Genomic DNA, 26,654 nt, shown 5'->3' on the forward strand with positions numbered 1-26,654 from the left:
TTTGGTTTTTGTTTTAGTTTCTTACCATGTGGGGTTTGTTTTATTGTACCTACCTTTCTGGGTGTCTAACCCCATTCAATGGCAAATAAGGAAAACCCCAACCACAAGGGAGAGTTCCAGGGCCATTGTTCTCTGAAACCTCTCTGAAGGGGGCCAGGTTCGGGCACTGGTCCCTGGTAGGTCTGATCTCCATAGCTAATGTTCTTGTCTAATATAACATACATTAGCCCAATAAGCTCCAGGAAGCCTCCCAGAACTCACCCAGAAAACTCACGGGACTCACCCAGAAAATGGTATTTCATTACATTGAACACTGGTTTTATATAGTTTGAGTGTTGTAGGAGCACATTTTATATAGCATGACTTTGATATGATTCAAGTGAATGTGAATATTGGTTATTATGAGGAGAAATAATGGTCAAATTTATCTAAGGAGTTATACAAATTAAGTATTATTTATAAATTTATTTATACCTTTATTAAATCAGTCAAATAAAATATGTTTTTGTTGGTTCTAATATATGTGGAAATATTTGCTTTATTTTTCTGTGTAATATTTGTTAAAGTAAAATATTTCTTAGTAGTCGTTGTACTTGACGAGTATTATATGTGAAAATAGGAGATGAAAGTGAGCACTGCGTGGCGGGCTCGTCATGCTTCAATGATTCCACTCTTCACGGAGACCCAAAGCAGCAGCGAGTCGTCCATGAGCTCATTACTCGGCCTGACCCAGGGAAGTGATGCTAGTGAAAAGTCTGGCAGTCTCGGTGGTGTACAAGCCACACAAGCCAATGTCTTTTCACCAACTCAACATCCAGGTATTACTTAATCACATGATAGATCAGAGGATGTTTCAAGTATATGTTAGACACATATATATGAAGGGGTTTGAGTTGATACAAATAGGAGTTAATTTGTATGGGGCCAATATGCTTTGTGCCATTTTTTTCTGGGGGGAGCCCCTACGGCTCCCCGGAGCTATCCATGGCTGATATGGATACCCTAACTATTTTGCATCAGTCAATGTGGGTGGAGTTCTAGGCCTACCGGGGACCACGAGCCAGAACCTGGCCCCCTCAGAGAGGCACGGGGAGCAATGGCCCATAGAAATGCACATGTGATTTGGAGCATTCTATATCTGCCATCGACCGGGACAGGCACCCAGAAAGGTAAGCGCCACAAAACAAACCCCTATTCTGGTTAAACAACAAAAATCGACAAACGAGTGGACAGAACTCCCCCAGGAAAACGAACTAACAAGCATGACGTCACGCGAGCCGCGCCGCATGTCTGCGCAGCTCCCCCCTCCCCGGGAGGGGGAAGGGGGAGCCCCAGACCCCCGTGCCGGCGATCCCCGCCCCAGTTCCTCGGCTGATGGGATCATGCACGGTCGTGTGGCTCCAGCTCCTGTCTTGTCTCAGTGCTGTGACTTGTTTGCAGTGCTGCTCTTACGGTGGTCGTGTGAGCTGGGAGTAGTATTCTCAGGTACTCGGGCTGCATGTGCTTAGGGTCACTTTCCTGAGTGCCCTGTAAGTACCGCCCTTGGGGCTTGGGGTTGCCTTCCACAAGTCACCTTGGGTCTACCTCTGTTGGCTTTTCGCTGCTTGGCGTTTGGCCGCCCCGAGGGTTTGGAGGTTTCACTCCCTTACTTACCTTGGGGCAAGTGGTAGTTATCGCACTGGTGGGGCACAGGGTACTGCGTAGCTAGTTTTCACCTATGACAGCGGCCGGCTCTGTTCCTTCTGGGTACGTTGTCCACTTGGATGGTTTTTCTTTTATTTTTGTTTTTGCCTGGTAGGGGGTCTTCCTTGTGTTTCCCCCCCCCCCCTTATATTAGGTTCGTTTGTGTGGTGGCACCCCCTGCTTTGCCCTCGCGAGTGGACACGTCCCGTGGGTTCAGCTTTAGCAGTTTGCTTGGTAGTTTGGGGCGCCGGTTAGCAGTACCCTGCCTTGGATAACCCTTAGCAGACCCAGTCTAGGGGCCCTGGGAAACCCCCCGGGGGCTCTCGGGTCCGATAGTGGAGACCCTTGCGTCCCCTCTCGCTTTGGGCGAGTTGAGGGTTGCTCTGTCCCTTTGTCTCAGGGTGACTCTCCCTGTTTTTGCCTCCGTTATGCTGCCTGTTGGGTCGGTGACACATTCGACCCTTGAGTCCTGCGAGCTTTGTTGCTTGTTCGTGACTCCATTCACCCAGTCTGCTGATGAATTCCCATGGGTGCAGGCAGCTCGCGCCTTGCAGGGTAGGATGTTGCAACGCGCTCTGGTTTGTCGCTTCCCCGGACGCCCCGATGCTGCCCCGCTTGTGTAGGGACCCAGACTTGGGTGGTTTTGGTCGCTTCACCCTTGGTTCCTTCAACGCCCTTGTTTTTCCCCCCTCCTGCTTCCGGCCCCTACGCATCTGCAGGCTTCAGGGTTGGGGGCGGGGTTAGAGGTTCTGAGACTTGGGCAGTTTCGGGGGTTGCCCCGTCCGGGGTAGCTGCGGAGGCATTCGAGTCTGTTCCTCCGGCCGATGCTCCGGGGTTTTGACCAGTGGGCCCCCTTCTCTTTCAGCTCTCTCGGCTGCCCCGACTTTTTCTTGTGAGGCCGGGGCTTTGGAGGTCGACTCGGCCCCGGGGCCTGGTGCAGAGGCTCCTGGGGTTGGGTAGGAGCGGCCTTGGGGGCCTTGGGCTCCATTGCGCCCCGCCTGGATTTCCGTCCTTCTGAGCGGGGCTTACTGTTACAAGGAGTGGGGTTTTCTTTCCTCCCTCTGCGTACGATTTGGGCTTGGGTTCTGCTCCTCCCCGGGTTCGGTTCCGTGTCCCTGTGGTTTCTTTGGTTCCGTCTTCAGGAGGTTTTCGGCTAACTGCATCTCTTCGCCTGCGATGCGGTTGGCCTTTGCGGCTTCCTCCTGCGTGTCCCAGAGTTTGCCTCCATCCTGGTTCCTTCTGTTCTGGACAGGTTGGGCTCCTTGTAGCTGTTTGGGCTCCTTGTAGCAGTTTGGGCTCCTTGTGGCAGTTGGGCTCCTTGTAGCCATTTGGGCTCCTTGTGGCAGTTGGGCTCCTTGTCGCCGTTTGGGCTCCTTGTCGCTGTTTGGGCTCCTTTGTGGCCGTTTGGGCTCCTTTGTGGCCGTTTGGGCTCCTTTGTGGCCGTTTGGGCTCCTTTGTGGCCGTTTGGGCTCCTTGTAGCCGGTTGGGCTACTTCTCACCTTGTTGGGCTACTTCTCGCCTTGTTGGGCTCCTTTTGCGCCTGGTTGGGCTACTTCGTGCCTGGTTGGGCTACTTTCTTTCGCGTCCTGCGCATGCACCGTGGGAGTTTGTTTTGGTTCCGGGCGGTGTGCACTACGTGTTCTGCTCCAATTCTCTCGGGGGGCTTCGCCTCTCGCTCTTTTCTTATTCCCATCCGTGCCCCGTTGCTTTAGGGGTGTTCTGGGGTGCCGCTGTGTGGAATTCATGAGGTTTTTTCCCTGCATTCTAGGGTGGGGAGCCTCCTTCGCTGCTCCCCTCCTCCTCTCCAGCATGGGCGCACTGGCTTCCTCTGGCGGATACGGACTCGAACACTTGCGTCATGGCCCTTCAGGGCCTATGTTCTGCAGGTGAGTTGGTGCGGTTTTGGCGTCTCCTTCGTCCTGACGCTGTTTTTGTTTTTGGGAGTAGGAATGGGTGTACATACGTACTTGTGAACGTGGACCGTATCCCCCGAGGTGCCTACTGCAGGGCTATTAGCCCATACTGGGCAGCTCTTGTTCTCTCCACCTGATTTGGAATCAGGATTCACGTATGGGATGTGGATGTTAAGTCACTGCTCACCAATGTGCCATTGAATGAGATAATTGCAGTGATGACGGGCAAGGTTTATCAGGATTCAGTACACGCACTTGACGTCTCAGAAAGCACACTTAGGCATACTAAGCAAAACACATTAGGCCCAATAAAATTGTAACATGAACTTTGGAGAGCAAATGTTTCAGCGTCTTTCCCAAATGAAGAACACAAGAGTTACAGAAAATTCATGCTAGAACCTTATACAGTGTACTGTATAACCCTTTTTGCCATATACAGTAACACATGCATATACATAGAGTATGTATTTATGCCTTAATATATGTTACTTATGTATATGCATACTTTAATAGCGAACAAGACATAAAAGAACATACCGTGTTCCTCGGTTCACGGGTGTCTGCGGGTGGCCTCTTGTCCTTTCCGAGGCGGTTCCTGCCTGTACTCCTCCTGCCCCTCTCCTATGCTTGTCTAACCTTGCTTGAGTTCGGGGCCCCGCTTCCACCTTGTTCCGCAGTGCAACGGTGGGGGTGCCTGTTTGGTGGTACATTTTCCTGTGTCGTAGGTTTTGTGTTCGCCTCCTTGTGCTTGCAGGTTGGGTTCTGGCTTTGTTTCCGCCTCTTCCCTGTCGTTTGCCTGTCGAGCGGATTCTGTGCTTCTTGAGCACTCTCATCTCTGTTCTTGGGGCGGTGTATGGGGTCAGCCCATGTTGGGCTGCCTAATATGTTCCTTTGATTGCCTGTTACACTGCACACGTTTCTTCGTCCTTGTGGCTCTGTTGGGTGCTCAGTTTCCGCCTGTGTCCCCTTGTGTGCCACTCGTGTACGATTTATCTATCTTCTCTGTCGCTTCCTTGGGGAGTGTGGAGACGTTTTGCTGCAGTTTTGGTACTGCAGCTGCGTGTCGGGGTTGGTTGTGGCGTTATGTTCGGCCTTTCCTTGTCGGTCTTGCTGTGCCGGGCTTGGTTTTTCTATGTTCCTTGGATTCTGTCTTGTCCTCACCTCATTGTGCTGGCTGGGGATGAGCTTGGGGTCTTCGTCTCGCCCCTCGCCTATCCTCCGGTTTCGGTTCAAGTTCCAGAGCCTAGTGGGCTCCCTTTCTTCGTGTTTTTCACGGCTGCCCCAGGGTTTTTCTTGACGCTGGAGCTTTGAGGGGACAGCTCGGCCCCGGGGCCTGCAGGATGGGTTCCCAGGGCAAGGGTGGGGCTCACGTGAGGGGCCTCAGGCCCCGTTGTCCCCGCCGGGGTCTTCTACCCCTCGGGGAGGGACTTGCAGTTTGTGGTGTGGGGTTTTCCGTTCCCCCTCTCCACACTTGATTTGAGGGCGTCGGCCCCTCCCTGGGCTCGGTTTCCTTGTCCATTGTGCCCGTTGTTTCCATCCTGTCGGTGGGTGCTTTTCTACGATCTTTGCCCCTTTTTTCCGGGACGGGCCTTCTCCGTCATGTCCGCCTCTTCTTGGGGTTTCTGCATGACTTTTGGTCTCGGGTGCGACGGGGTTTTGGTGCCTTCGTCCTTTGTGTTTGCTCTTTTTGTTCTCGAAGGTTCAAGATGGTTTTGTTCCTTCCCGTTTTCTGGTGCGTCTGTTGTCATTCGGTTGAGCTTCCTTCCGGTCCTTTCTAGGGCTTGTGGGTCCTCTTCCCGGCAGCTTCTGGGTGTTGGCCTTTTTTTCCTTTTGTGAATATCTCTTCACACTGTCTCGGCGCTACTAGTTTTCCTGGGTGCGATTTTGCTCCTCTTAATGAGTCTTTTCGCTCCTGCCCTTTTGCGGGATGTTGGTGCGGGGCGGCTCCTTATGCGATTTCCTTCCCTGTCAGCTGCCCTTGTGGAGGTGGACTTGCACACTTGTGGTATTTTCGTTTTGGTCCTACGTTTTCTTTTCCCTCCTGGGGCTCATGGGATTGGCTTGCGGTGGATGTAGAGGTGGTTCGGGCAGTTCCTGGGTCTGGTGCCTTGGTTTCTGCTGCTAGCTTTCGGTATCGATATTCCTTCTGCGCCGTTTCGCAGGTCGTATCATGCGTTGTTACACCTCCGTCCTGCTTCTGCACTGCCTGTGTCGTCCTGGTCTTTGGACGGGGTGCTCTCCTGTTTTTCTTCTCCTTGGTGGTTGTGGCTCCTTGGGGTCAGGTTTGCTTTGCCTCGGTTTTCTTTGTGTTGGCATTCGCCTCTGGGGGTCGTGTGGCAGAGCTTCTTGCTCTTCTCAGGCGCAGTGGTTTTTGGCTCCTATGGTCGTAGTCATAGGTTTCTTTGTCTGCGGCCGTTCTCCCTTTTTTTTCTGGCGGATGATATTCCTTGGGTTATTGTCTCGACTTCGTGTTGAGGAGTGATTCACCGACCGCCTCCCGCGTATGTCCCCTTGTTTTCTTAGGTAGTCTTTGGTAAGGTAGCTCCGGGGAGCCGTAGGGGCTCCCTCCAGAAAACCAGCGTTGAATGTAATGAAACGCCATTTTCTGGGTGAGTCCCGGAGGCTCCCTGGCACCCTCCCGCCCTCTGGTCGGCGGGGTTTTTTCACGGTTTTGATATCCAGCCTCAGAACTGGGGCGGGGATCGCCGGCGCGGGGGTCTGGGGCTCCCCCTTCCCCCTCCCGGGGAGGGGGGAGCTGCGCAGACATGCGGCGGGGCTCGCGTGACGTCATGCTTGTTAGTTCATTTTCCCGGGGGAGTTCGGTCCACTCGTTTGTCGATTTTTGTTGTTTAACCAGAATAGGGGTTTGTTTTGTGGCGCTTACCTTTCTGGGTGCCTGTCCCGGTCGATGGCAGATTTAGAATGCTCCAAATCACACGTGCATTTCTATGGGCCATTGCTCCCCGTGCCTCTCTGAGGGGGCCAGGTTCTGGCTCGTGGTCCCCGGTAGGCCTAGAACTCCACCCACATCGACTGATGCAAAATAGTTAGGGTATCCATATCAGCCATGGATAGCTCCGGGGAGCCTCCGGGACTCACCCAGAAAATGGCGTTTCATTACATTCAACTCTGGTTTTTTAGTCTTATGTTCCTGTGTATTAGATTTTTTATTTTGCTTTAGGCACCAAAATAATGAAAGCCAAAACAGGAATTAGCTTTAGTAACAGTTAAAAAAGGTATTAAATAAATGTAGCAAAGTATTAGCAAGGTGCTAAAATATGGTTAAATTAAAATGTAATGGTAAATGTAAAACAAGGATGTTAAATAAGTATTTGTTAAAGGTGAAGACATGCTAGAATCAAATAATTAGATCACCTTGAGAAACGTGGAATATTTGTGCAGTAAAGCCTCGGTAATAATAAACAATAAGTAATAAAGCCAACTGTGTTGTGGGGACCCTCAGAGAAGTTCTCATATTACTGATTTATTTATACCTTTATAGATTTTGATTTACAAGGACAGGGGTGGAAGAGGGGATATCAAGCTGGTGTCCTCTGCACTCCAGTGTCTTCAGTATGTGTATGCTAGTGTGTGTGTGCCTGGTAGTGCCATGGATGGCTGATTGGCTCTGTTTCTCATTTCAAAGTACTAAAATTATTATCATTGAATTTCAGTTTTCATATATAGTACATGATATTAATCTAGGATATGAAAAAGCATGCATGTATAGTGGATTTATTGTCTATGCAAAAATGTAATGCAATGGAGGGACTGAGATTAAGTCAGTGTCCAAACATTAGGAATCAGGATAATAAAGAAATTCTTGTCCAGGGGCCAGATTCACGAAGCAGTTACGCAAGTACTTACGAATGTGTACATCTTTCCTCAATCTTTGATGGCTTTGGTTACATATATTAAACAGTTTACAAGCATGAAACTTCCCAATCAACTGTTGTTATTGTTATAAACAGCCTCCTGGTGCTTCAGAGCGCATTAACTATTTAATAATTGTAACAGCCACCAAATATTGAGAAAAGATGTACAGGTTCGTAAGTACTTGCGTAACTGCTTTGTGAATCTGGCCCCAGATTTGTCAAACCATCCTCTAGAAGTAATAGAACATAGAACCTCCAGTATAGCTACTATAGATGGACAGTATAGCAAAATATAGAATGGTGTACCCAAAATAAATTTACTTTTCATACTAATGAAATTCTAAAGGCATAGCAAAAAGTGGAACAGACTAGCAATAAACCTAACTTAACCTGCTCTAGGCTTGAATAAACATTCTTAGCCCAACCTAACATATGTAAACTTGTGTCAAATTTAGTACATATATGTACTAATTTTGGCTATTGCACTCACCTTAAAATGCAATAGTCAAGAGTTGTGGCAGACATATTTGGTAGTAGGCCACCCCCCCCCCCCCATCCTGGCCAATTGGTGACAATCACAGACACAGGCCATCACCATGATAACATCATCGGAGCAAGCACCTCCCACTACTCACATTCCAGCTCTTGCTGTGTGAAATCAATGTAGCTCTTAAACTAAGTGGAGTAAATAACCTTCACAACACAAGGGACTGGAAATCCAGTCAACCTAACTCCTAGTGGATAACCAAATACTTATGCTGACATAATGGACTTCAGTGCCACATTTACAAAGAATGCTTGGCACTAAATGCCACTTGCTACATGCAATCAGGTCAAATTTAGCCTGTTGACCAAATTCCAAGCCACCTGAGATAGGGAAAGACTTGAAAGAAGTCCATCTTAGGCAGGATTTTTTTTGTGCCTGGAGAAGTTAGCTCTGCAGGCATATCTTCGTTAAACAACATGCCAGGGAAAATATCCCTGAAACCACAGCTGAAACAGGCTTAAAAACAAATCACGACACACACAAGAAGACGAAATCTGGCAAATATGCTTGCTAAGGGCATAATAAAGCATGAAATCCAGTCATGTAACAAAGTAGAAAAGGTCTCGGGAGACACTGGATGAAGGTAGGGCACTAGGTATAAGAGTGAAAGTGTTGCCAGACCACTCGTTGACTTGTACTGCTATTTGGGGGGGTGAGAGGAGGGATGCAGTGAGATGGGTATTTAAGTTACTTGGGATTATTTTGTGGTTTGTTTGATATTCATTTGTACGAATCATTTCTTTGGATTTTTTGGTGCCCCATTTTCTGGGAGGGAACCCCGTCGGCTTCATGAAACTATCTGAACTGATAATGCTATATTAGTTTGGGGTCATCTTGAGGTTATCTTGAGATGATTTTGGGGATTTTTAGTGTCCCTGCAGCCCGGTCCTCGACCAGGCCTCCACCCCCAGGAAGCAGCCAATGACAGCTGACTAACACTCAGGTACCTATTTACTGCTAGGTAACAGGGGCATAGGGTGAAAGAAACTCTGCGCCGGCGCCCGGGATCGAACCCAGGACCACAGGATCACAAGTCCAGCATGCTGTCCGCTCCTCCCGACCGGTCATCAGAGTCCTTTGTCTACCGGAGACCGTGAGCCAGAACCTGGCCCCCTCAGAGAGGTGTAGGGAGCAATGGCCTATGAGCACTTTACATTTAACAGTGTCGGTCACTTTGGACCTGATGTTCGTCCATTTTTCTGTGGGGAGCCCCTACGGCTCCCTAGAGCTTATCGGGCTAATGTATGTTATATTAGACCGGGACATTAGGTAAGGAGCATTAGACCGGGACATTTGGTCCAGGACGGACCGAAACATCGTCGTCCCTTCAATTTCTAGTGTGTGGTCTGGTCAACATACTTCAGCCACGTTATTGTGACTCATCGCCTGCATTAGGTAAGGAGTTCAGACCTACCAGGGACCAGCGCCAGAACCTGGCCCCTTTCAGAGAGGTTTCAGGGAGCAATGGCACTGGAAAACCCTCTTGTGGTTGGGGTTTTCCTTATCTGCCATCGACCGGGGTCAGGCACCCAGAAAGGTAGGCATGACAAAACAAACCCCACATGGTAAAAAAACTAAAACAAAAAACTGAACAGAGAGGTAGAAACTCCCTACAATCCCAAGAAAACAAGCAAACATCACACCTTACTGCCGCGCCGATCGTCCGCGCAGCCCTCCCCGCCCCGAGAGGGGGAGGGGGGAGTCCCGGACCTACCGCTCCGGCTGCCAAGCTTCAGTTCGTAAGCTAATGTCAACTGGGATAGATGCTTCTCTGGCCTCGGTTTCCTAGGCAGTGTTTGCCTTGTGTGGCGTTCACTGCCGTGTGTTGTGTTGTGCAGGGGCCAGGAGTACCTCTTCAGTGCCGGGGCTGTATGCGCTTAGTGGCTGACTTCCCTAAGCGCTCTGTGAGTACTGCCCTTGCGTAACAGGGTTATCTTCCCTGGGGCGTTCGGGAACCAATCCCGTAGAGGTTCTTGCTGCTCAGCATTTGCCTCGCCCTTGGGGCCAGCTGGGGCTTGGGGCCCTTGTTTGGTCCTGGGTAGGGATTGGTATTGCGCTGGTTAAGGCGTCAAGGTGTTGCATAGCCTGCCACCTAAGCGGTGACCGGTTCCTGTTGCCTCTGGAGACAGTGTACTTTTGCAGGGTTTTTCTTTTGTTTTTATTTTCAATTGCCTGGTGGGGGTCTGCCCAGTGTGGCTATAGTTCCACTGGTAGTGTTTGGCGGCCCTCTGCTAGGCCCCCGTGATTGTGCACGTCTCAGGGGTTCTCAGTGCTCCCCAACCGGTTTAGCAACACCTTGCCCAGGCTTCCCGTAGCAGTCAGCCTACGGGCCCTGGAAACCCCTGTCTGGGCTTGGTGGACCATTAACCCTTACACTGCTCAGGGGTCATATGGACATTTACACCCCTGTGCGCAAGAAAAAAAAAATTCAAAATTTTTTTTTCGTCTTCTAAACATGTTTATTTGTGTCCCCTGAGCATGGAAAAAATAAAAAAAAAATCGTAGGTGACATATTTTGGGCGCAATTGACCGAGGAAGTCTGGCAAAAAGTGGGCGTTGACAGAGCGGTCGTCAGACCCGGTCAGCGTCACCCGCGTTGACAGATGGGAGTTGCCACAAAGATATTATTACCTAATTGTTTCAATGTCTCCGATTGATTTTTTCTTAGTTTTTTTGCAGTAATATTATTCAATAGTGTGTATTGTAATATATTTATATAATAAAAGTGGTTAATAATCGCTATACTCAAAAGTATGATGTGCATATTAGTGATTCAATTATTATGTTTATAAAACAATGAACAAATAGTTTTGCTGCTATTACACTCTATACACAGGTTATATATAAGTATTGGCATGTTTTGGTCACCATAACGAACCACTAAGTTGGTATTGAGAGTCGAAAAGCAACGAGGAGTTACCGCCACACACCAGCCAGCCACTCGCTGCCACTCCCTCAACACACGCACTAAACTTTCTCCCCCAACAATACCAGTTGTGGTGTTATTACACTATATACAGACGTTATATATAAGTACAGGCATACCTCAGAATAAGAGTTTAATCCGTTCCTGGAGACGCCTCGCCTTCCGAAAACTCGCATTCCGAAGTTAATTTCCCCATAAGAAATAAAGGGAAATGAATTAATCCGTTCCTGACTACCCCAAAAACCCCACATCAAACTAAATTTTTATACCTAATTTACCTAATTCATCTAAATAAACCTACAAAACTGTGTTCCAGTTATTACTTACCTTGCTGTCGAGTGCTGTAGGCGTATGGAAGATGGTGAGGAGGGGGGAGGAGGAGAGGAGTTACTGTTTGGAAGGGGAGTCCCCTTCCATAATCACATCACATAACCCCATGCCTTGTAACACTATGGATACCACTTCTCTTTCTAAATTTTTCAAACCAGCCCCTGCTTGCCTTAAACTCTTTCTTATCTGCATCACTCGTTGCAGGGGTATTCTTTAGAAGGTCTTCGTGCAACACCCTGGCTTTCTCACAAATAATGGCCTCCGAAACACTATCACCCCTCAACTCCTTGTCGTGTATCCAAATTAATAACAACTTTTCCACTTCTTCAAGTATTTGTGGTCTTTGTGCCGTTAATGTTCTTACTCCTTTTGCCACTTTAGCACCCATAATCTTATTTTTCTTCTTAAGTATAGTGCATATTGTTGATGTGGCTTTGTTGTACTGCCTACAAAGTTCAACAACACGTGTACCGTTCTCATGCTTCCGAATGATCTCTTGTTTCTCCTCTATTGTCATCCTCACATGAGCTTTCTGGCCTTTATCCTTACCACTGGCTTTCTTGGGACCCATGGTGAGATATATAATAACAAATTGTATAGACAAATCACCAAAAATCCAACAAAACACTGAAAATCCGCGAGAAGAATTGATGTGGGGGTAGTCACTGAGCGCGAGACAATAATAAACTGAGGGGCGGAGGGGCGACGAACGCGCTAGGTCGGCTGTACGCGTATCAACAAACTCGCGTCCAAACTCGCCTCCCGAAGTAACCATCGCCTTCCGAGACAAATTTTTGGAGTAAATACACCTCGCCTTCCGAAAACCTCGCATACAGGGACAATCGCATTCCGAGGTACCACTGTATGTGTATATTTTGTTCATCACAACTATACAGCTAAGCTGATATAGTTAGTTCAGGCACTAAGAGTCGTCGCTATACACAGATGGCGGCTGGCGGCTCCCTCACTCTTTCAAGGTCACACGCACTAAACTTTCTCCCCCAACAATACCTTTTGCAGTGTTATTACCCTATATACACATATTATATATAAATATCTACATGTTTTATGCACCGTAACTGTACACCTAAGCTTGTAGTGCGCCCAAAGAGCATAGTGGCCACCCTCTAAACAGCTAGACAAATCGTGCAGACGACGTCACCTCCGTCACCCATATGGCTCCTCCCAGTATAATCCTTTTGCTGTTATTACACTAATACACACATTATATATAAGTATCTACATTTGTGTTCACCATAGAGAACCACTGACCTGGTATGGTGAACGCAAACAATAACAGGTGGCCACACAGTCAGTAAACGATGCTGTCTTCCTCCGTCTCTCAGCATCACTCCTCCCACAGCGCTAATTATTACAACAATCCTGCTATTATCACAACCCTGGTTATTTATATCACAGTCATTGGTCATCTGTAATATTGTCATCGCTAAATAATAACAATTATATATTTATTTTGACATTTTTCGGCGATGCTGTGGTCACAAGCTGAACATCAATGCTGTTCGCTCATGCTGCGTGCGCCGGCCTTGGTTGCTCCAACAGTACTGTGCCTCTCACACCTGAGAATATTGCCCACGATTTTTTTTTAAAATGGCATCTGTTTACAAGAGCCCTGAGGAAGCTACTGTGAACCCCGTGTAGCCGCGGGCCATTTGAATCAGGCTTGGCACCCTATGGCGTATATATACTCCATGCGCACCATGGGACATGTTACTCAGGGCGTATATATACGCCATGCGCAGTTTAAGGGTTAAATGTGTCTTCCAGGTTCCAACCCGTCATGTACGGGATCGTTGGTTGCTGTGCCCTTGTCTCCGGGTGACAGTCGCTACTTTTACCTCCATCATGCTGCCTGTTGGGTCACTGACACCTTGACCCGGAGTCTTGCGAGAGTTTCTCTGCTTGTTATCCAGTACTCTCCTGATGTTATTACTGTTCAGAGTACAGGCGGCATCCTGTGTTGCAAGCTAGGTTAGGTTGCTGCATTATGCTAGGTTGGTTTCCCACTCGGATGCCCCGAGGCCGCCCCGTTTTGGTTAGGTGCTGTTCGCCCCTTTACCTCGCTGTTCCCGGCTCCGGACCGTCTGCGGGTTTCGGGGTCGGGGCGGGGTTTAGTTGGAGCCAAGACTCTGGCGGTTTTCAGGGGCTGCCCTGTTCGGGTTGGGGGACGGAGGTTTTCGAGCCAGTTCCTCCTGCCAAGGCTTCTGGGTCTTACCAGCGGCCCTTTCTTGCTGCCTTTCCCATGAACTCTTGCTTTTCTTTACGGGTGGAGGGCTTGGAGGACGGCTCTGCCCCGGGGTCTCTGTTGCTGGTTCCCAGGGCTGTGGGGGATGCCTGCTAGCAGTTCTGGGGCAGTTTGCCCCTGCCTGGGTTTTCTGTTTTTGGGCGGCATTTTTCGCCCATCCAGTCTGCTTGCTTCCCACTTTTACTGGCGTGTTTTCGTTTCTTTAGCGTCAGTCACATCCCCTGCTGGCAGCCATTTTCGTCTGCCGGTTTCCCGGCGTGGCCACCAGGACGGCGTTGTGGTTTGTTTACATGCGACTGGGTGTGCGAGCGAGCTGCTTGGGTGAGTTTTCACCTTTTTTCAGGGGTTTTATTCTCCTGTTGTCGTTTCTTTGCTTTTCTGGTGTTTTCTGCCTGTTTCCTGTTCCTCTGGGAACGTTTCTTCATTTGAGTGTTGATTTTACACTGGGTTTCCCATTTTTGTCTGTTTTGGGTCTGAACCTTTGGGTTTGGGCTCAGTGTCCTTGGCTGTTGTGCTTGCTCCCACACCTTGTCCTTCGGTTTTCAGGTCTGTTATGACCGTTTTCCCAGGGGGTTCTGTCTGGGGGCTGTGCTTTGCTTTTCTGTGGCACCGGCAAAATGTGGTGGTTTGGCCTCCCCCTGGTTCGATTCCGGGTTCCTTTGGGTTCTTTGGTTTCATTCTGGAGGTTTATTTCTCTTGGGCCCCTTTTTGCCTGGCTGGCGTGTGCTCTGCCCACTGGTCGGCGGCTTGTAATTTTCTTTTCAAGTGTTTGTGTGTGTGTACGCATGTACTTGTGTACACTGTGTGTGTGTGTGCGTGCACATGTGTGTGGCACATACCTTGTGTGTATGTGTATATGTATGTGTATGTGTACTGTACATATATACATGTACACATATATACATGATATGTATATATGTATATGTGTTCTTTTTCTTTCGGAAGGGGCTCTGTTCCCTTCTCTGTTGACAGGGCGCTGGGGGAGCAGCTTGCTCTGTTGACTCTCGTATGGTCCTGCTGTTGGTGGGTGCTATTGGTTGTCTTCCGGCCTCTGGTGGCAGCAGTCGACGGCTTCTCCCCTTTTGGGGGGTTCAGAGCTGGTGGGGTGAGCTTCTTCCCCTGCGCTTTGTCTTGTCATTTTGGTGGGCGTGGTCGATCCGCCCCATCCTTCTGGGGTTCCCATCTGCTCTTTGCAGACATGGGCCTTCGAATCTGCGGTTCTTCTGGACTTCTTCAGTCTGTGCCCTGGTTTCTATGCCCTTCTAGGAGGACTGTTGTCTCCTGTTTGGCTTCTGTTGAGGCCGGGTGCTTGGATGGTGGCCCTGGACCTCCCGGTCAATTATTGGCACTGGGTGTATATTTGCATCTCTACCGGATCTTGGTGCCCTGTCTGAGTCTGCTTGAGATTCAGTGTCTGGCCTACCTCGACGACTGGCTGGTGTGGGCTCCCAGTCGGTCCGTTTGTCTGCTCGCCAGGGGTGTGGTTCTTTCCAGATCGCCGGGTTTGGTTTCCTGGTGATCTGGAGGCCATTCCATCTGTTTCCGTCCCGGGTTCGGACCTGGGCCTTGTTTAGGACTCTTGGGCCACTCCTTGTCTTTTCCTCCAGAAGTGTTACTGCGGCTGTGGTCCCGCCTTCAGCTGTGCATGAGGGGGTCCCGGGTTGCTCGAGCGGTTGTGCGGGAGTCTGAACTTTGACATGCTGGTCTGCCCGCGGGGTTGGGTTTGGCTTCGGCATCTGTTGGTTCCTTCGGAGACTCCCCTTCCACCTCTTGCAATCGTTGGGTTTGTTCCTCCGGGGATCTTGTGTTGGTGCTGCGTCACCAGCTTCCTCTTTTGGGTTTTCGGGGTTCCGTGCCTTGGCACCTCCCCAAGCCTTTGCTCGATGTGTTCACAGACGGATCATCTCTCGGCTGGGGCTTTTGTGACCAGTGCTCACCAGGTCGGCCGGGGATGGTGGAGTCTGTCCGTCCGTCGGGCTCACAGCACGGTTCGGGAGTTCGTGGCTGTCTGGTTTTGTGCTTTGGAGGGTTTGGGTCACTTGGTGCTCTGCCATTCCGCTCCTTTCGGACTGTTCTCTGGCGGTTCTTGCCAGAACCACAGGGTTTCTCTTAGGTGTTGACCTTTGGGGTTGGTTCCTTAGAGTGGCTCGTTTGCTGGATTCTCGGGGTTTGGCTAACCTTGAGTTTCATGTCCAGGGTGTGTCCTGCGTCCTGGCGGACAGCTGTCTCGGTTCATTCCTCTGTTCGAGCATTGGCCAGTCGTCACTGACTCGTTTCGCTGGCTCTGCGGACGTATGGACTCCTGGCCATGGATGTTCTTCACGTCGGCGTGGTCTAGATGTCGCCCATTTTATGTGGCGCCCTTACCCGCCTGCGTGGCGTTCACGTTGTATGCTTTTCGACGGGACTGGTCGAGGTGGGGGTACCTGTTTCTCTTCTCCCAGTCCAGGTTTTGCTTCGGGTTCTGGCTCGGTTGCAGCCCATTCCCACGAGAGCAGTCCTTATGGTTCCTTGGTGGCCTGCCCAGCTTCTTTTCAGGCACTGCTTGAAAGGTGTATGAACCTGGGGCGTTTTCCCACGGCTCCGCCTCTTTTGGCAGGTCGGATCGGTCCTGTACATGACTGGTTCGGCCTTTTCCTCGGCTCTTCGCATCTGGTTTTTTGACGCAGGTATCACCATCTCTGTGGTGTTGAGGTGGCCTTGTTGACGGTGTCCCACCTGCAGGCTTCGTCTTGGCGACAGTATGACGGTCTTGGTGTTTCTATGCACTTTTTCTTGCTCTTTGTACGTTGTCTTCTCTTTTGCATCGGGTTGTCTTGTCCTTTCTTGGGTTTTCTGGACTACAGTTATTTGATGTTTTCTTACTGTTGCCTCGTTTTATGCGGTGCTGGCGGTGCCGCTCCGGCTTGCGTTCGGGGTGGACGTCACATCTGCCCCGTTTTGTACGCTTTCTCATGTTTTGTTTCACCTCCGACCTGCTCATGCGTCGCCTGCGCTGTCCTGGTCCCTGATCAGGGTGCCTTCTTATCTTCTCCTCAGTTTGTGGTAGCCCCTTCGGTTCCGGTTTCTGCTCTTTGGTACTGGTGGTAGATTTGTAAGTGTGCAGCCTTTCTCCGTCCTGGCGATGGTCGAGACGGCTGGTTTCCGGAGGGGTTCTCGGGTTATTGATGCTTGATTGGTTTGGCCGGGGATGCGTCCTGTGTTGTCAGATTGCGTTTTTGCCATTCCCTGCGTACCGTGTCTGGGGATGCGCTTTGGTTTGATCCGGTTCCCCTCGTTCCCTGTTTCAGGGCTCGGGTCTCTCAGGTCGTCCGCAGAGTTTTTTGAGTCTTCCAGCCTGCGGTCTGTCTTTGCGCCCGTGCTGTTCGGATGTTTGCAGCTTTTGCTGCTGTGTTGGTGACGTCTGGGGCTCATTTCGGGCGCAGGGAATTGAGGGTCGTACAGGTTCTTGGCCACCCATTCTTTATGCGTGTGTGTTCCTGTGCGTTCTTGTTGCCTTGGGTCGCAGGTTGCATCCTGTTGTCTCGGCTTCACGTTGCGAAGTTTGTGGCGGCCGCCTCCCGGGTTAGGCCTTTCTTTTCCTTCTCTTTGAGTATGAAGCTTCAGGGAGCTGTAGAGGATCCCAACAGAAAACCAGCGTTAAATGTAATGAAACCCCATTTTCTGGGTGAGCCCCGGAGGCTCCCTGGCAACCCTCCCTCCTACCGGTCGGAGGTATTTTCGCGTTGGTTGAAGCTTAGCTTCCTAACTGGAGCTTGGCAGCCGGCGCGGTATTTCCGGGGCTCCCCCCTTCCCCTCTCGGGGCGGGGAGGGCTGTGCGGACGATCGGCGCGGCAGTAAAGTGTGATGTTTGCTTGTTTCCTTGGGATTGTAGGGAGTTTCTACCTCTCTGTTTGGTTTTTTGTTTTAGTTTTTTACCATGTGGGGGTTTGTTTTGTCATGCCTACCTTTCTGGGTGCCTGACCCCGGTCGATGGCAGATAAGGAAAACCCCAACCACAAGAGGGTTTTCCAGTGCCATTGCTCCCTGAAACCTCTATGAAGGGGCCAGGTTCTGGCGCTGGTCCCTGGTAGGTCTGAACTCCTTAGCTAATGTCCCGGTCTAATATAACATACATTAGCCCGATAAGCTCCAGGGAGCCTCCGGGGCTCACCCAGAAAATGGCGTTTCATTACATTCAACGCTGTTTTTTTTTCTGCCGAGTCCTAACCGAGGACTCTAAGCATTTACCAAACTTGCATCGACTGCAAAAAATATTTGTATAAAATTCATTTTTTATCCAATGAAAATAAATCTCGGGGTAGTATCAAAATAAGCGCATCTGGAATGCGCACAATTTGATACCAAAATGAAAGATGTAACATGAAACTTGATGTCCGAACACTTATATGATTATAAATAGGTTTTTAGTCAAAATTTTATAATATTTGTTAAAATTCTATTTATTGTGCTATTATGTTGGGACTAGTTTTAAAATGCGCGCCATTACGTCGCGAACAATTTGATATCAAAATGAAAGATGTAACACAAAAATTTATGTCAGAACACTATAAAGATATAAATAATTATGATGATGAGCTTCAAGAATTAAAATATTTGTTAAAATTCCAGTTATTGCTCTATTCTTATGAGACTAGTTTTAAAATATGCGCCTTTTTATTGCAAACATTTTGATACCAAAATGAAAGACGTGACACGAGCAGGCCTTGGTTCTTTGGAGCTGGTCGCTTTGAGTGACTCGTCTGCTGAGTTCTCGGGGTTTGGCTCTCCTGGTGGTTCACGTCCAGGTGGGTGTCCAATGTCCTGTCGGACGGCCTGTCCTGGTTCATTTCCCTGTCCACGGAATGGACGGTCGACTCCAACTCATTCAGTTGGCTCTGCTAGGCATTCGGGGCTTTGGAAGTGGGTCTCTTCGCATTGGCATGGTCGTGGCGTCTCCAAGTATACGTGTCGCCCTTCCCCAACTGTGAGGCTGGGTCGACGCTTTCAGGCAAGACTGGGCGAGGTGGGGTTACCTGTACCTTTTTTCCCCCCGGTTCATCTGTTGCTCCAGATCCTGTCTCGCTTAGAGACTTACGAGGGGAGGGTTGTCCTTATGGTTCCTTGGTAAGCAGCTCAGCCTTGGTTTCAGGCGCTGCTTGCTCGGTGTCCGAACCCGAGGTTCTTCCCGCGGCTCCGCCTCTATCAGCAGATCGGTCCAGCCCGATACAAGGCTGGTTCATTCTTCTCTTCGAATCTTTGCGTTTGGAGTTTCTGACTCGAGTCTATCATCACTTGTATGAGACACAGGTGGCTTTGTTGTTGGTTTCCCACCCGTGTGCTTCGTTTTGGCGGTCGTATGATGTTTCCTGGCGGTCCTTCCATTTTTTCCTATCACTGCGTTGATGTACTTTAGTCTCTGATAGGGTTGTTTTGTCCTTCTTTTCGTGGTTGTTCCAGGACCATCATCTTATGTCAAATACTGTCGCCTCGTATCATGCTGCACTGGTGGAGCCGCTCCAGCTTGCATTCGGTGTTGATGTTACTTCTGCTCCCGTTCCACAATCTGTCTTGTGCGTTGTTTCATCTTTGGCCTGCTCATGCACCTCCTGAGTTGTCCCAGTCTTTGGACAGGCACAACTCTGGGTGCTCTCTTTTCTATCTTCTTGGATTGTAGTGGCCCCTTCAGTTCAGGATTCTTTTTCTAAGGCTCTTTACCTGTTGGCTTTGGCCTCTGGGGTTGGGTCGGGGAGCTTTATGCTCTCCTCCGGCACAGGGGGTTCTGCTCCTTCGGTCCTGATGATAGGTTTGTTTGTTTGCAGCCGTCTCCATTTTTGGCGAAGAATGAGACTTCTGCTTTCCGGAAGGGAAAGCAGCAGTCTCTTTCTGCTTTCCCCTCCAGAGGTCTGGAGGGGAAAGCTCTCCGCCGTTATATGCTCGCCACGGGTTCAGTGGCTGGGGATGCGTTTTGGGTTGACCTGGTTTCCTTCCTTTCCTGTTCCCTGGTTCGGGTCTCTCATGTCGTCTTCAGGGTTATTCGGTCTGGCCAGCCTGTGGTCTATCCCCATGCCCACGAGGTTCGTAAGGTTGCTGCTTTTGCTGCTGTCTTTGGCAACATGTCCTGGGTTGACATTCAGGCATGGGGTTTTTGGAGATTGAACAGGGTCCTGGCTGCACGCTACCTTGTCAATGTCCCTGGACCTGGTAGGGCCTGCATTGCATTGGGCCGGCGGTTGCAGCCAGTTGTCTTGACTTCGCGTTGAGAAGTGAGGACTGACTGCCTCCCGGGTAAGTCCCTGTGTTTTATTTTTTTCTGGGGGGAGCCCCTTTGGCTCCCTGGAGCTATTCAGGCTGATATGCTAATGTATGATATGCTGATATGCTGATATGCTTTAGCATCAGTCATGTGTATGGAGTTCTGTGGGCCTACCGGGCACCATGAGCCAGAACCTGACCCCCTCAGAGAGGCATGGGGAGCAATGGCCTATAGAAACCCCTGTGTGGTTGGAAGCATACTATGTCTGCCATCGACTGGATCAGGCACCCAGAAAGGTAAGCATCCCAAAAAAAAACCCTAATCTGGTGAAAATTTGCTACCAAAAGCCAAACAAGTGGATAGAACTCCTCAAAATGAAACGAGCAAATGATCATGACATCACATGTCGCTGTGTCGCTGTCTGCGCAGATACTCCCTCCTTGCGAGAAAGAAGTGGGAGCCCCAGACCCCCGTGCCGGCTATCCACCCTTCAGTTCTGAGGCTGATGCTATAGGCAACGGTCGAGTGCTCTGGCTCCAGTAGGGTTCTCAGCACTGTGCCTTGTGTGTGGTGCTGTCTTCTAGGTGGTGCGTAAGCCGGGAGTGATTCTCCAGTACTCGGGCTGCATGCACCTAGGGTTTCCTTCCCTTGGTGCCCTGTAAGTATTGCCCTTGGGGCTTGGGGCCACCTTCCACAAGTTCCTTGGTTTCTGCCTCTGCTAGGCCGTTTACTGCTTGGTTTTCGGCCACCCTTTATGTGCTAGGGTGTTGTCTCCCTGGATCGCCTTAGGGTTGGGTTGCAGTTTGCACTGGTAGGGGCTCAGAGTACTGCGCAGCTTGTTTTCACCAATCATAGCGACCGGCTCTGTTCCGCCTAGGTGCACTGTCCTTTTGCGGGGTATTCTTTTTCTTTTTGTTTTCTTGCCTGGTGGGAGGGGTCTGCCTTGGTTCTTGCCCCCTGTGTCCTGAGTACTCTTCCTTCTTCCAGTGGTTTCCCCTGCTAGGTCCCCGTGAGTGTACACGTCCCGAGGGTTCAGTTCTTAGAAGGTTGTTTGGTAGACTTGGGTGCCAGTTAGCAGTACCCTGCCTGGGCTTCCCTGAATGAGAGAGTTCTGTCTCAGGACCCTGGGAATCCCTACGGGGGGTGTGGGTCCGATGGATGTGACCCTGGAGCCCCCCCCCCCCTTCCTCTCGTTTGTGCGAGTTCGAGGGTTGCTCTGTCCCCTTGTCTCAGAGTGACACTCTCTGTTTTTGCCTCCGTCTGTTGCCTGTGGGGTCGGTGGCACCCTCAACCCGGAGTCCTGCAAGTGTTGTTGCTTGTTTGTGACTCAGTTACCCAGTCTTATGCTGACTATATCAGTGCAGGCAGCACGGGCGTTGGACGTTGTGTACGGGTGGTGGCAACGCGCTAGGTTGTTTGCTCCCCGGTAGCCTCCGAGGCTGCCTCGTTTTGATTGTTCTGATGGGGCTTGGGGGTGTTGGTTGCTTCGCTTTTGCTTCCGTCTGCACCCTTTTGTTTTCCCCTGTTGTGGTCTAGCCGGGCCTTCCCCTTCCTCCCTGTATCCGGATCCTCACCATCTGTGGATTCGGGGTCGGGGCGGGACTTCGATGGTCTTGAGACTCGGGCGGTCTAGAGGAATTCCCCTTTCGGGGTAGTGACAGGGGCATTCGAGCCTGTTCCTCCAGCTGTGTTGTATGAGTTTGCCAGTGGACTCACTTCTTTAGTACTTTTCCGGCTACCCCGGCCTTTTCTTGTGAGGCGGTGGCTTTGGGGAAACTGCTTGGCTCTGAGGCCAGCCGTGTGGGTTCCCGGGGCTGGAGGGGGCTGACTTGCGGGGGCCACAGGCCCACTTGCACCCCTGCCGGGGTTTTTATACCTTCTGAGCAGGGCTTGCGGTTACGAGGAGTCAGGGTTTTTCCTTTTCCCCCTCTGCATACGAGTTGTTGGGTGTCGGCCCCTCCCCGGGTTCAGTTCCTTGTCCCTTGGGTCCGTCGGTTCACCTGTTGGTGGGTACTCTTCTCCGTTTACTCACTCTTCTTCTTTGGGACGGGGCTTCTCCGTCATGTTCCCCTCTTCTCGGAGTTATACATGACTTTTGGTCTCGGGTGCGACTGTGCCTTTATGTGCCTTAGTGGGTTGTGCTTGCTTCTGTGTGTTCTCGAAAGTTCGGGAAGGTTTTCGCTTCTTTCCGTATTATTGGAACATTTGTCATCTTCCGGTGTGGCTTCCTTTCCAGTCCTTTATATAGCTTGTTGGTCCTCTTCCATGCTTCTTTCTGGTTTTCAGTCCTATCTCATTCTTTTGTAATTATATCTTCTCGCCGTGCTCTGCCTCAGCATTGCTCGTTTTCTTTATTTTAAATTCGCCTAGTTGGCACCTTGCCGCTGAGCGGGTTGTGCGATTCGGACCTCGTGTCTTGCGCATGCGCCGTGGGAGTTTGCTTTGGTTCTGGGCGGTGTACACAAGTGCTGGTGTTCAACGTCCTTTTCTCTCAGGTGCTTCGCCTCTCGCTCCTCTCATCTCTCCAGTCCGTGCCCCGTAGCTACTGGGCATGTTCTGGATTGCCACTATTGGGAGGACGCCGGGTTTTTCCCTGCATATGGGTGTGGGGAGCCTCATTCGCCTCTACCCTACTCTTCTCCTGCATGTGCGGCTCTGGCCTTCTTGCTCTGGCGGTGCACCTGGAATCTTCTCAGCTACGTTGTATCGTGACACGTTCGTGCCTACGTTCTGCAGGTGAGTTTATGCGGTCTGGTGTCTCTTTCAGCCAGGCGCTGGTTCGTGGTTTTTGGATACGAATATATGAACACGGGTGACTGCAGAGGCCCTATTGGCCCATCCGAGGCGGCTCCTGTTTATACCCATCCGCTCCCACTTGTATACATGTCCAGCACATACTTGAGTCAATCAAGGGTACCTCCGCCATGTACCTGAACCTACCCCTCAGTTCGGGTACTCTTCTGGTGGCAAAGCTTTGCACCTTTTCCAGTTAAGTCATTTTGTGTTGGGACATAACCGGCAACTCTGTGTGTTGTTGGTGGGACTTGTTGGGACATGACCAACAGCTCTGTATTCACCTATTTTGTATTCACCTAGTTGTGTTTTGAAGGGGTTGAGCTATGTTCTTTCAGCCCACCTCACAACTGTCAATCAACTGTTTACAAACTACTTTTTTTTTTTCCCCACACCACACACCCCAGGAAGCAGCCCGTGACAACTGACTAACTCCCAGGTACCTATTTACTGCTAGGTAACAGGGGCATTCAGGGTGAAAGAAACTTTGTCCATTTGTTTCTGCCTGGTGCGGGAATCGAACCCTCGCCACAGAATTACGAGTCCTCGGGGGCCTCGTATACCTGGTGGTATATACCGGTATATACCCTGTATATATATGGTATATACCCTGTATTCCCCGTATACCGGGGGAATACAGGGGCCTCGTAGCCTGGTGGATAGCGCGCAGGATTCGTAATTCTGTGGCGCGGGTTCGATTCCCGCACGAGGCAGAAACAAATGGGCAAAGTTTCTTTCACCCTGAATGCCCCTGTTACCTAGCAGTAAATAGGTACCTGGGAGTTAGTCAGCTGTCACGGGCTGCTTCCTGGGGTGTGTGTGTGTGTGTGGTGTGTGAACACCACACACACACAAAACACAAAAGTAGTTAGTAAACAGTTGATTGACAGTTGAGAGGCGGGCCGAAAGAGCAAAGCTCAACCCCCGTAAAAACACAACTAGTAAACACACACACACACACACACACACACACACACACACACACACACACACACACACACACACACACACACACACACACACACACACACACACACACACACACACACACACACACACACACACACACACAAATTCATAAATTCATAATAAATATAAATTCATAAACAACAAATTGCAGGTAAAGGATAATATTCAGAGGTTGAAAATGGGAAATAGATTCACGGAAGATGAAAAGGAAATGTGTGAAACACTAAACGAAAAGTTCCAAAGTGTGTTTGTACAAAATGAAATCTTTAGGGAACCAGATACAATAAGAATTCCAGAGAACAACATAGAACACATAGAGGTGTCTAGAGACGAAGTGGAAAAATATGCTCAAGGAGCTCGGTAAGAACAAAGCAGCTGGCCCAGATGGCGTTTCACCATGGGTTCTGAGAGAATGTACATCTGAGCTCAGCATTCCACTTCACCTGATCTTTCAGGCATCCCTGTGTACAGGAATCGTAGCAGACGGGTGGAAACAGGCTAACATAGTTCCAATCTACAAAAGTGGCAGCAGGGAAGACCCCCTCAATTATAGACCTGTATCATTGACAAGTGTAATAGTGAAAGTATTGGAAAAACTAATCAAAACTAAATGGGTAGAACACCTAGAGAGAAATGATATAATATCAGACAGACAGTATGGTTTTCGATCTGGAAGATCCTGTGTATCGAATTTACTCAGTTTCTATGATCGAGCCACAGAGATATTACAGGAAAGAGATGGTTGGGTTGACTGCATCTATCTGGACCTAAAAAAGGCTTTCGACAGAGTTCCACATAAGAGGTTATTCTGGAAACTGGAAAATATTGGAGGGGTGACAGGTAAGCTTCTATCATGGATGAAAAATTTTCTGACTGATAGAAAAATGAGGGCAGTAATCAGAGGCAATGTATCAGAATGGAGAAATGTCACAAGTGGAGTACCACAGGGTTCAGTTCTTGCACCAGTGATGTTTATTGTGTACATAAATGATCTACCAGTTGGTATACAGAATTATATGAACATGTTTGCTGATGATGCTAAGATAATAGGAAGGATAAGAAATTTAGATGACTGTCATGCCCTTCAAAAAGACCTGGACAAAATAAGTATATGGAGCACCACTTGGCAAATGGAATTTAATGTTAATAAATGTCATGTTATGGAATGTGGAATAGGAGAACATAGACCCCACACAACCTATATATTATGTGAGAAATCTTTAAAGAATTCTGATAAAGAAAGAGATCTAGGAGTGGTTCTAGATAGAAAACTATCACCTGAGGACCACATAAAGAATATTGTGCAAGGAGCCTATGCTATGCTTTCTAACTTCAGAATTGCATTTAAATACATGGATGGCGATATACTAAAGAAATTGTTCATGACTTTTGTTAGGCCAAAGCTAGAATATGCAGCTGTTGTGTGGTGCCCATATCTTAAGAAGCACATCAAAAAACTGGAAAAGGTGCAAAGACATGCTACTAAGTGGCTCCCAGAACTGAAGGGCAAGAGCTACGAGGAGAGGTTAGAAGCATTAAATATGCCAAAACTAGAAGACAGAAGAAAAAGAGGTGATATGATCACTACATACAAAATAGTAACAGGAATTGATAAAATCGACAGGGAAGACTTCCTGAGACCTGGAATTTCAAGAACAAGAGGTCATAGATTTAAACTAGCTAAACACAGATGCCAAAGAAATATAAGAAAATTCACCTTCGCAAATAGAGTGGTAGACGGTTGGAACAAGTTAAGTGAGAAGGTGGTGGAGGCCAAGACCGTCAGTAGTTTCAAAGCGTTATATGACAAAGAGTGCTGGGAAGACGGGACACCACGAGCGTAGCTCTCATCCTGTAACTACACTTAGGTAATTACACATAATAATTTTACAAACAGAATTAGGTGAGTACCAGGCTACCAGGGCTGTTGTTGGTAGTGTCCCTTTCGTTCCCATTTGCTGCCTGCCTTCCTTGTTCTTTGTCTTCTTTCTACTCTCTTGTAATTACCTAAGTGTAGTTACAGGATGAGAGCTACGCTCGTGGTGTCCCGTCTTCCCAGCACTCTTTGTCATATAACGCTTTGAAACTACTGACGGTCTTGGCCTCCACCACCTTCTCACCTAACTTGTTCCAACCGTCTACCACTCTCTTTGCGAAAGTGAATTTTCTTATATTTCTTCGGCATCTGTGTTTAGCTAGTTTATATCTATGACCTCTTGTTCTTAAAGTTCCAGGTCTCAGGAAATCTTCCCTATCGATTTTATCAATTCCTGTTACTATTTTGTATGTAGTGATCATATCACCTCTTTTTCTTCTGTCTTCCAGTTTTGGCATATTTAATGCCTCTAACCTCTCTTCGTAGCTCTTGCCCTTCAGTTCTGGGAGCCACTTAGTAGCATGTCTTTGCACCTTTTCCAGTTTGTTGATGTGCTTCTTAAGATATGGGCACCACACAACCGCTGCATATTCTAGCTTTGGCCTAACAAAAGTTGTGAACAATTTCTTTAGTATATCGCCATCCATGTATTTAAAACCAATTCTGAAGTTAGAAAGTGTAGCATAGGCTCCTCTCACAATATTCTTTATGTGGTCCTCAGGTGATAGTTTTCTATCTAGAACCACCCCTAGATCTCTTTCTTTATCAGAATTCTTTAAAGATTTCTCACATAATATATAGGTTGTGTGGGGGTCTATAATTCCACATTCCATAACATGGCATTTATTAACATTAAATTCCATTTACCAAGTGGTGCTCCATATACTTATTTTGTCCAGGTCATCTTGAAGGGCATGACAATCATCTAAGTTTCTTATCCTTCCTGTTATCTTAGCATCATCAGCAAACATGTTCATGTTGTCCCTAGCCGCTGGTGCTGGGGCTGTTCATCTGGTCTTATCTTGGGTTTTTCTCATTTTATCCTCTTCATTGTTGTGTGTTTTGTATGTGTCTTTTGGCTCTCCTATTGCCTGGTTGGGTTCCTGGTTACCTGGCTTACCCTGCCAGCTGGCTTTTTCGAGGTCTCACTCTGTCCCTTCACTCGAGTCTCGCGTTGGGACCAAAAGATCTCAGATCTCATGATGAGCTCGCTTGTGTTAGGGAGTTTTCTGTACGGCAGA

The 26,654-nt window shown here is 49.1% G+C and overlaps 1 protein-coding gene across 1 annotated transcript in view; it reads left to right on the forward strand.

Annotated features, from left to right (window-relative positions):
* Positions 1–26,654, forward strand: part of LOC123764810 (DNA-dependent protein kinase catalytic subunit) — a 746,996-nt gene that overhangs the window by 634,873 nt on the left and 85,469 nt on the right. Inside the window, exon 42 of the mRNA XM_069302649.1 lies at positions 620–818. Coding sequence (XP_069158750.1) covers positions 620–818 — 199 coding nt within the window. The remainder of the gene's footprint in view (positions 1–619; positions 819–26,654) is intronic.

The sequence above is a fragment of the Procambarus clarkii genome, chromosome 48 (genome assembly GCF_040958095.1).
Source record: "Procambarus clarkii isolate CNS0578487 chromosome 48, FALCON_Pclarkii_2.0, whole genome shotgun sequence".
NCBI lineage: Eukaryota > Metazoa > Arthropoda > Malacostraca > Decapoda > Cambaridae > Procambarus > Procambarus clarkii.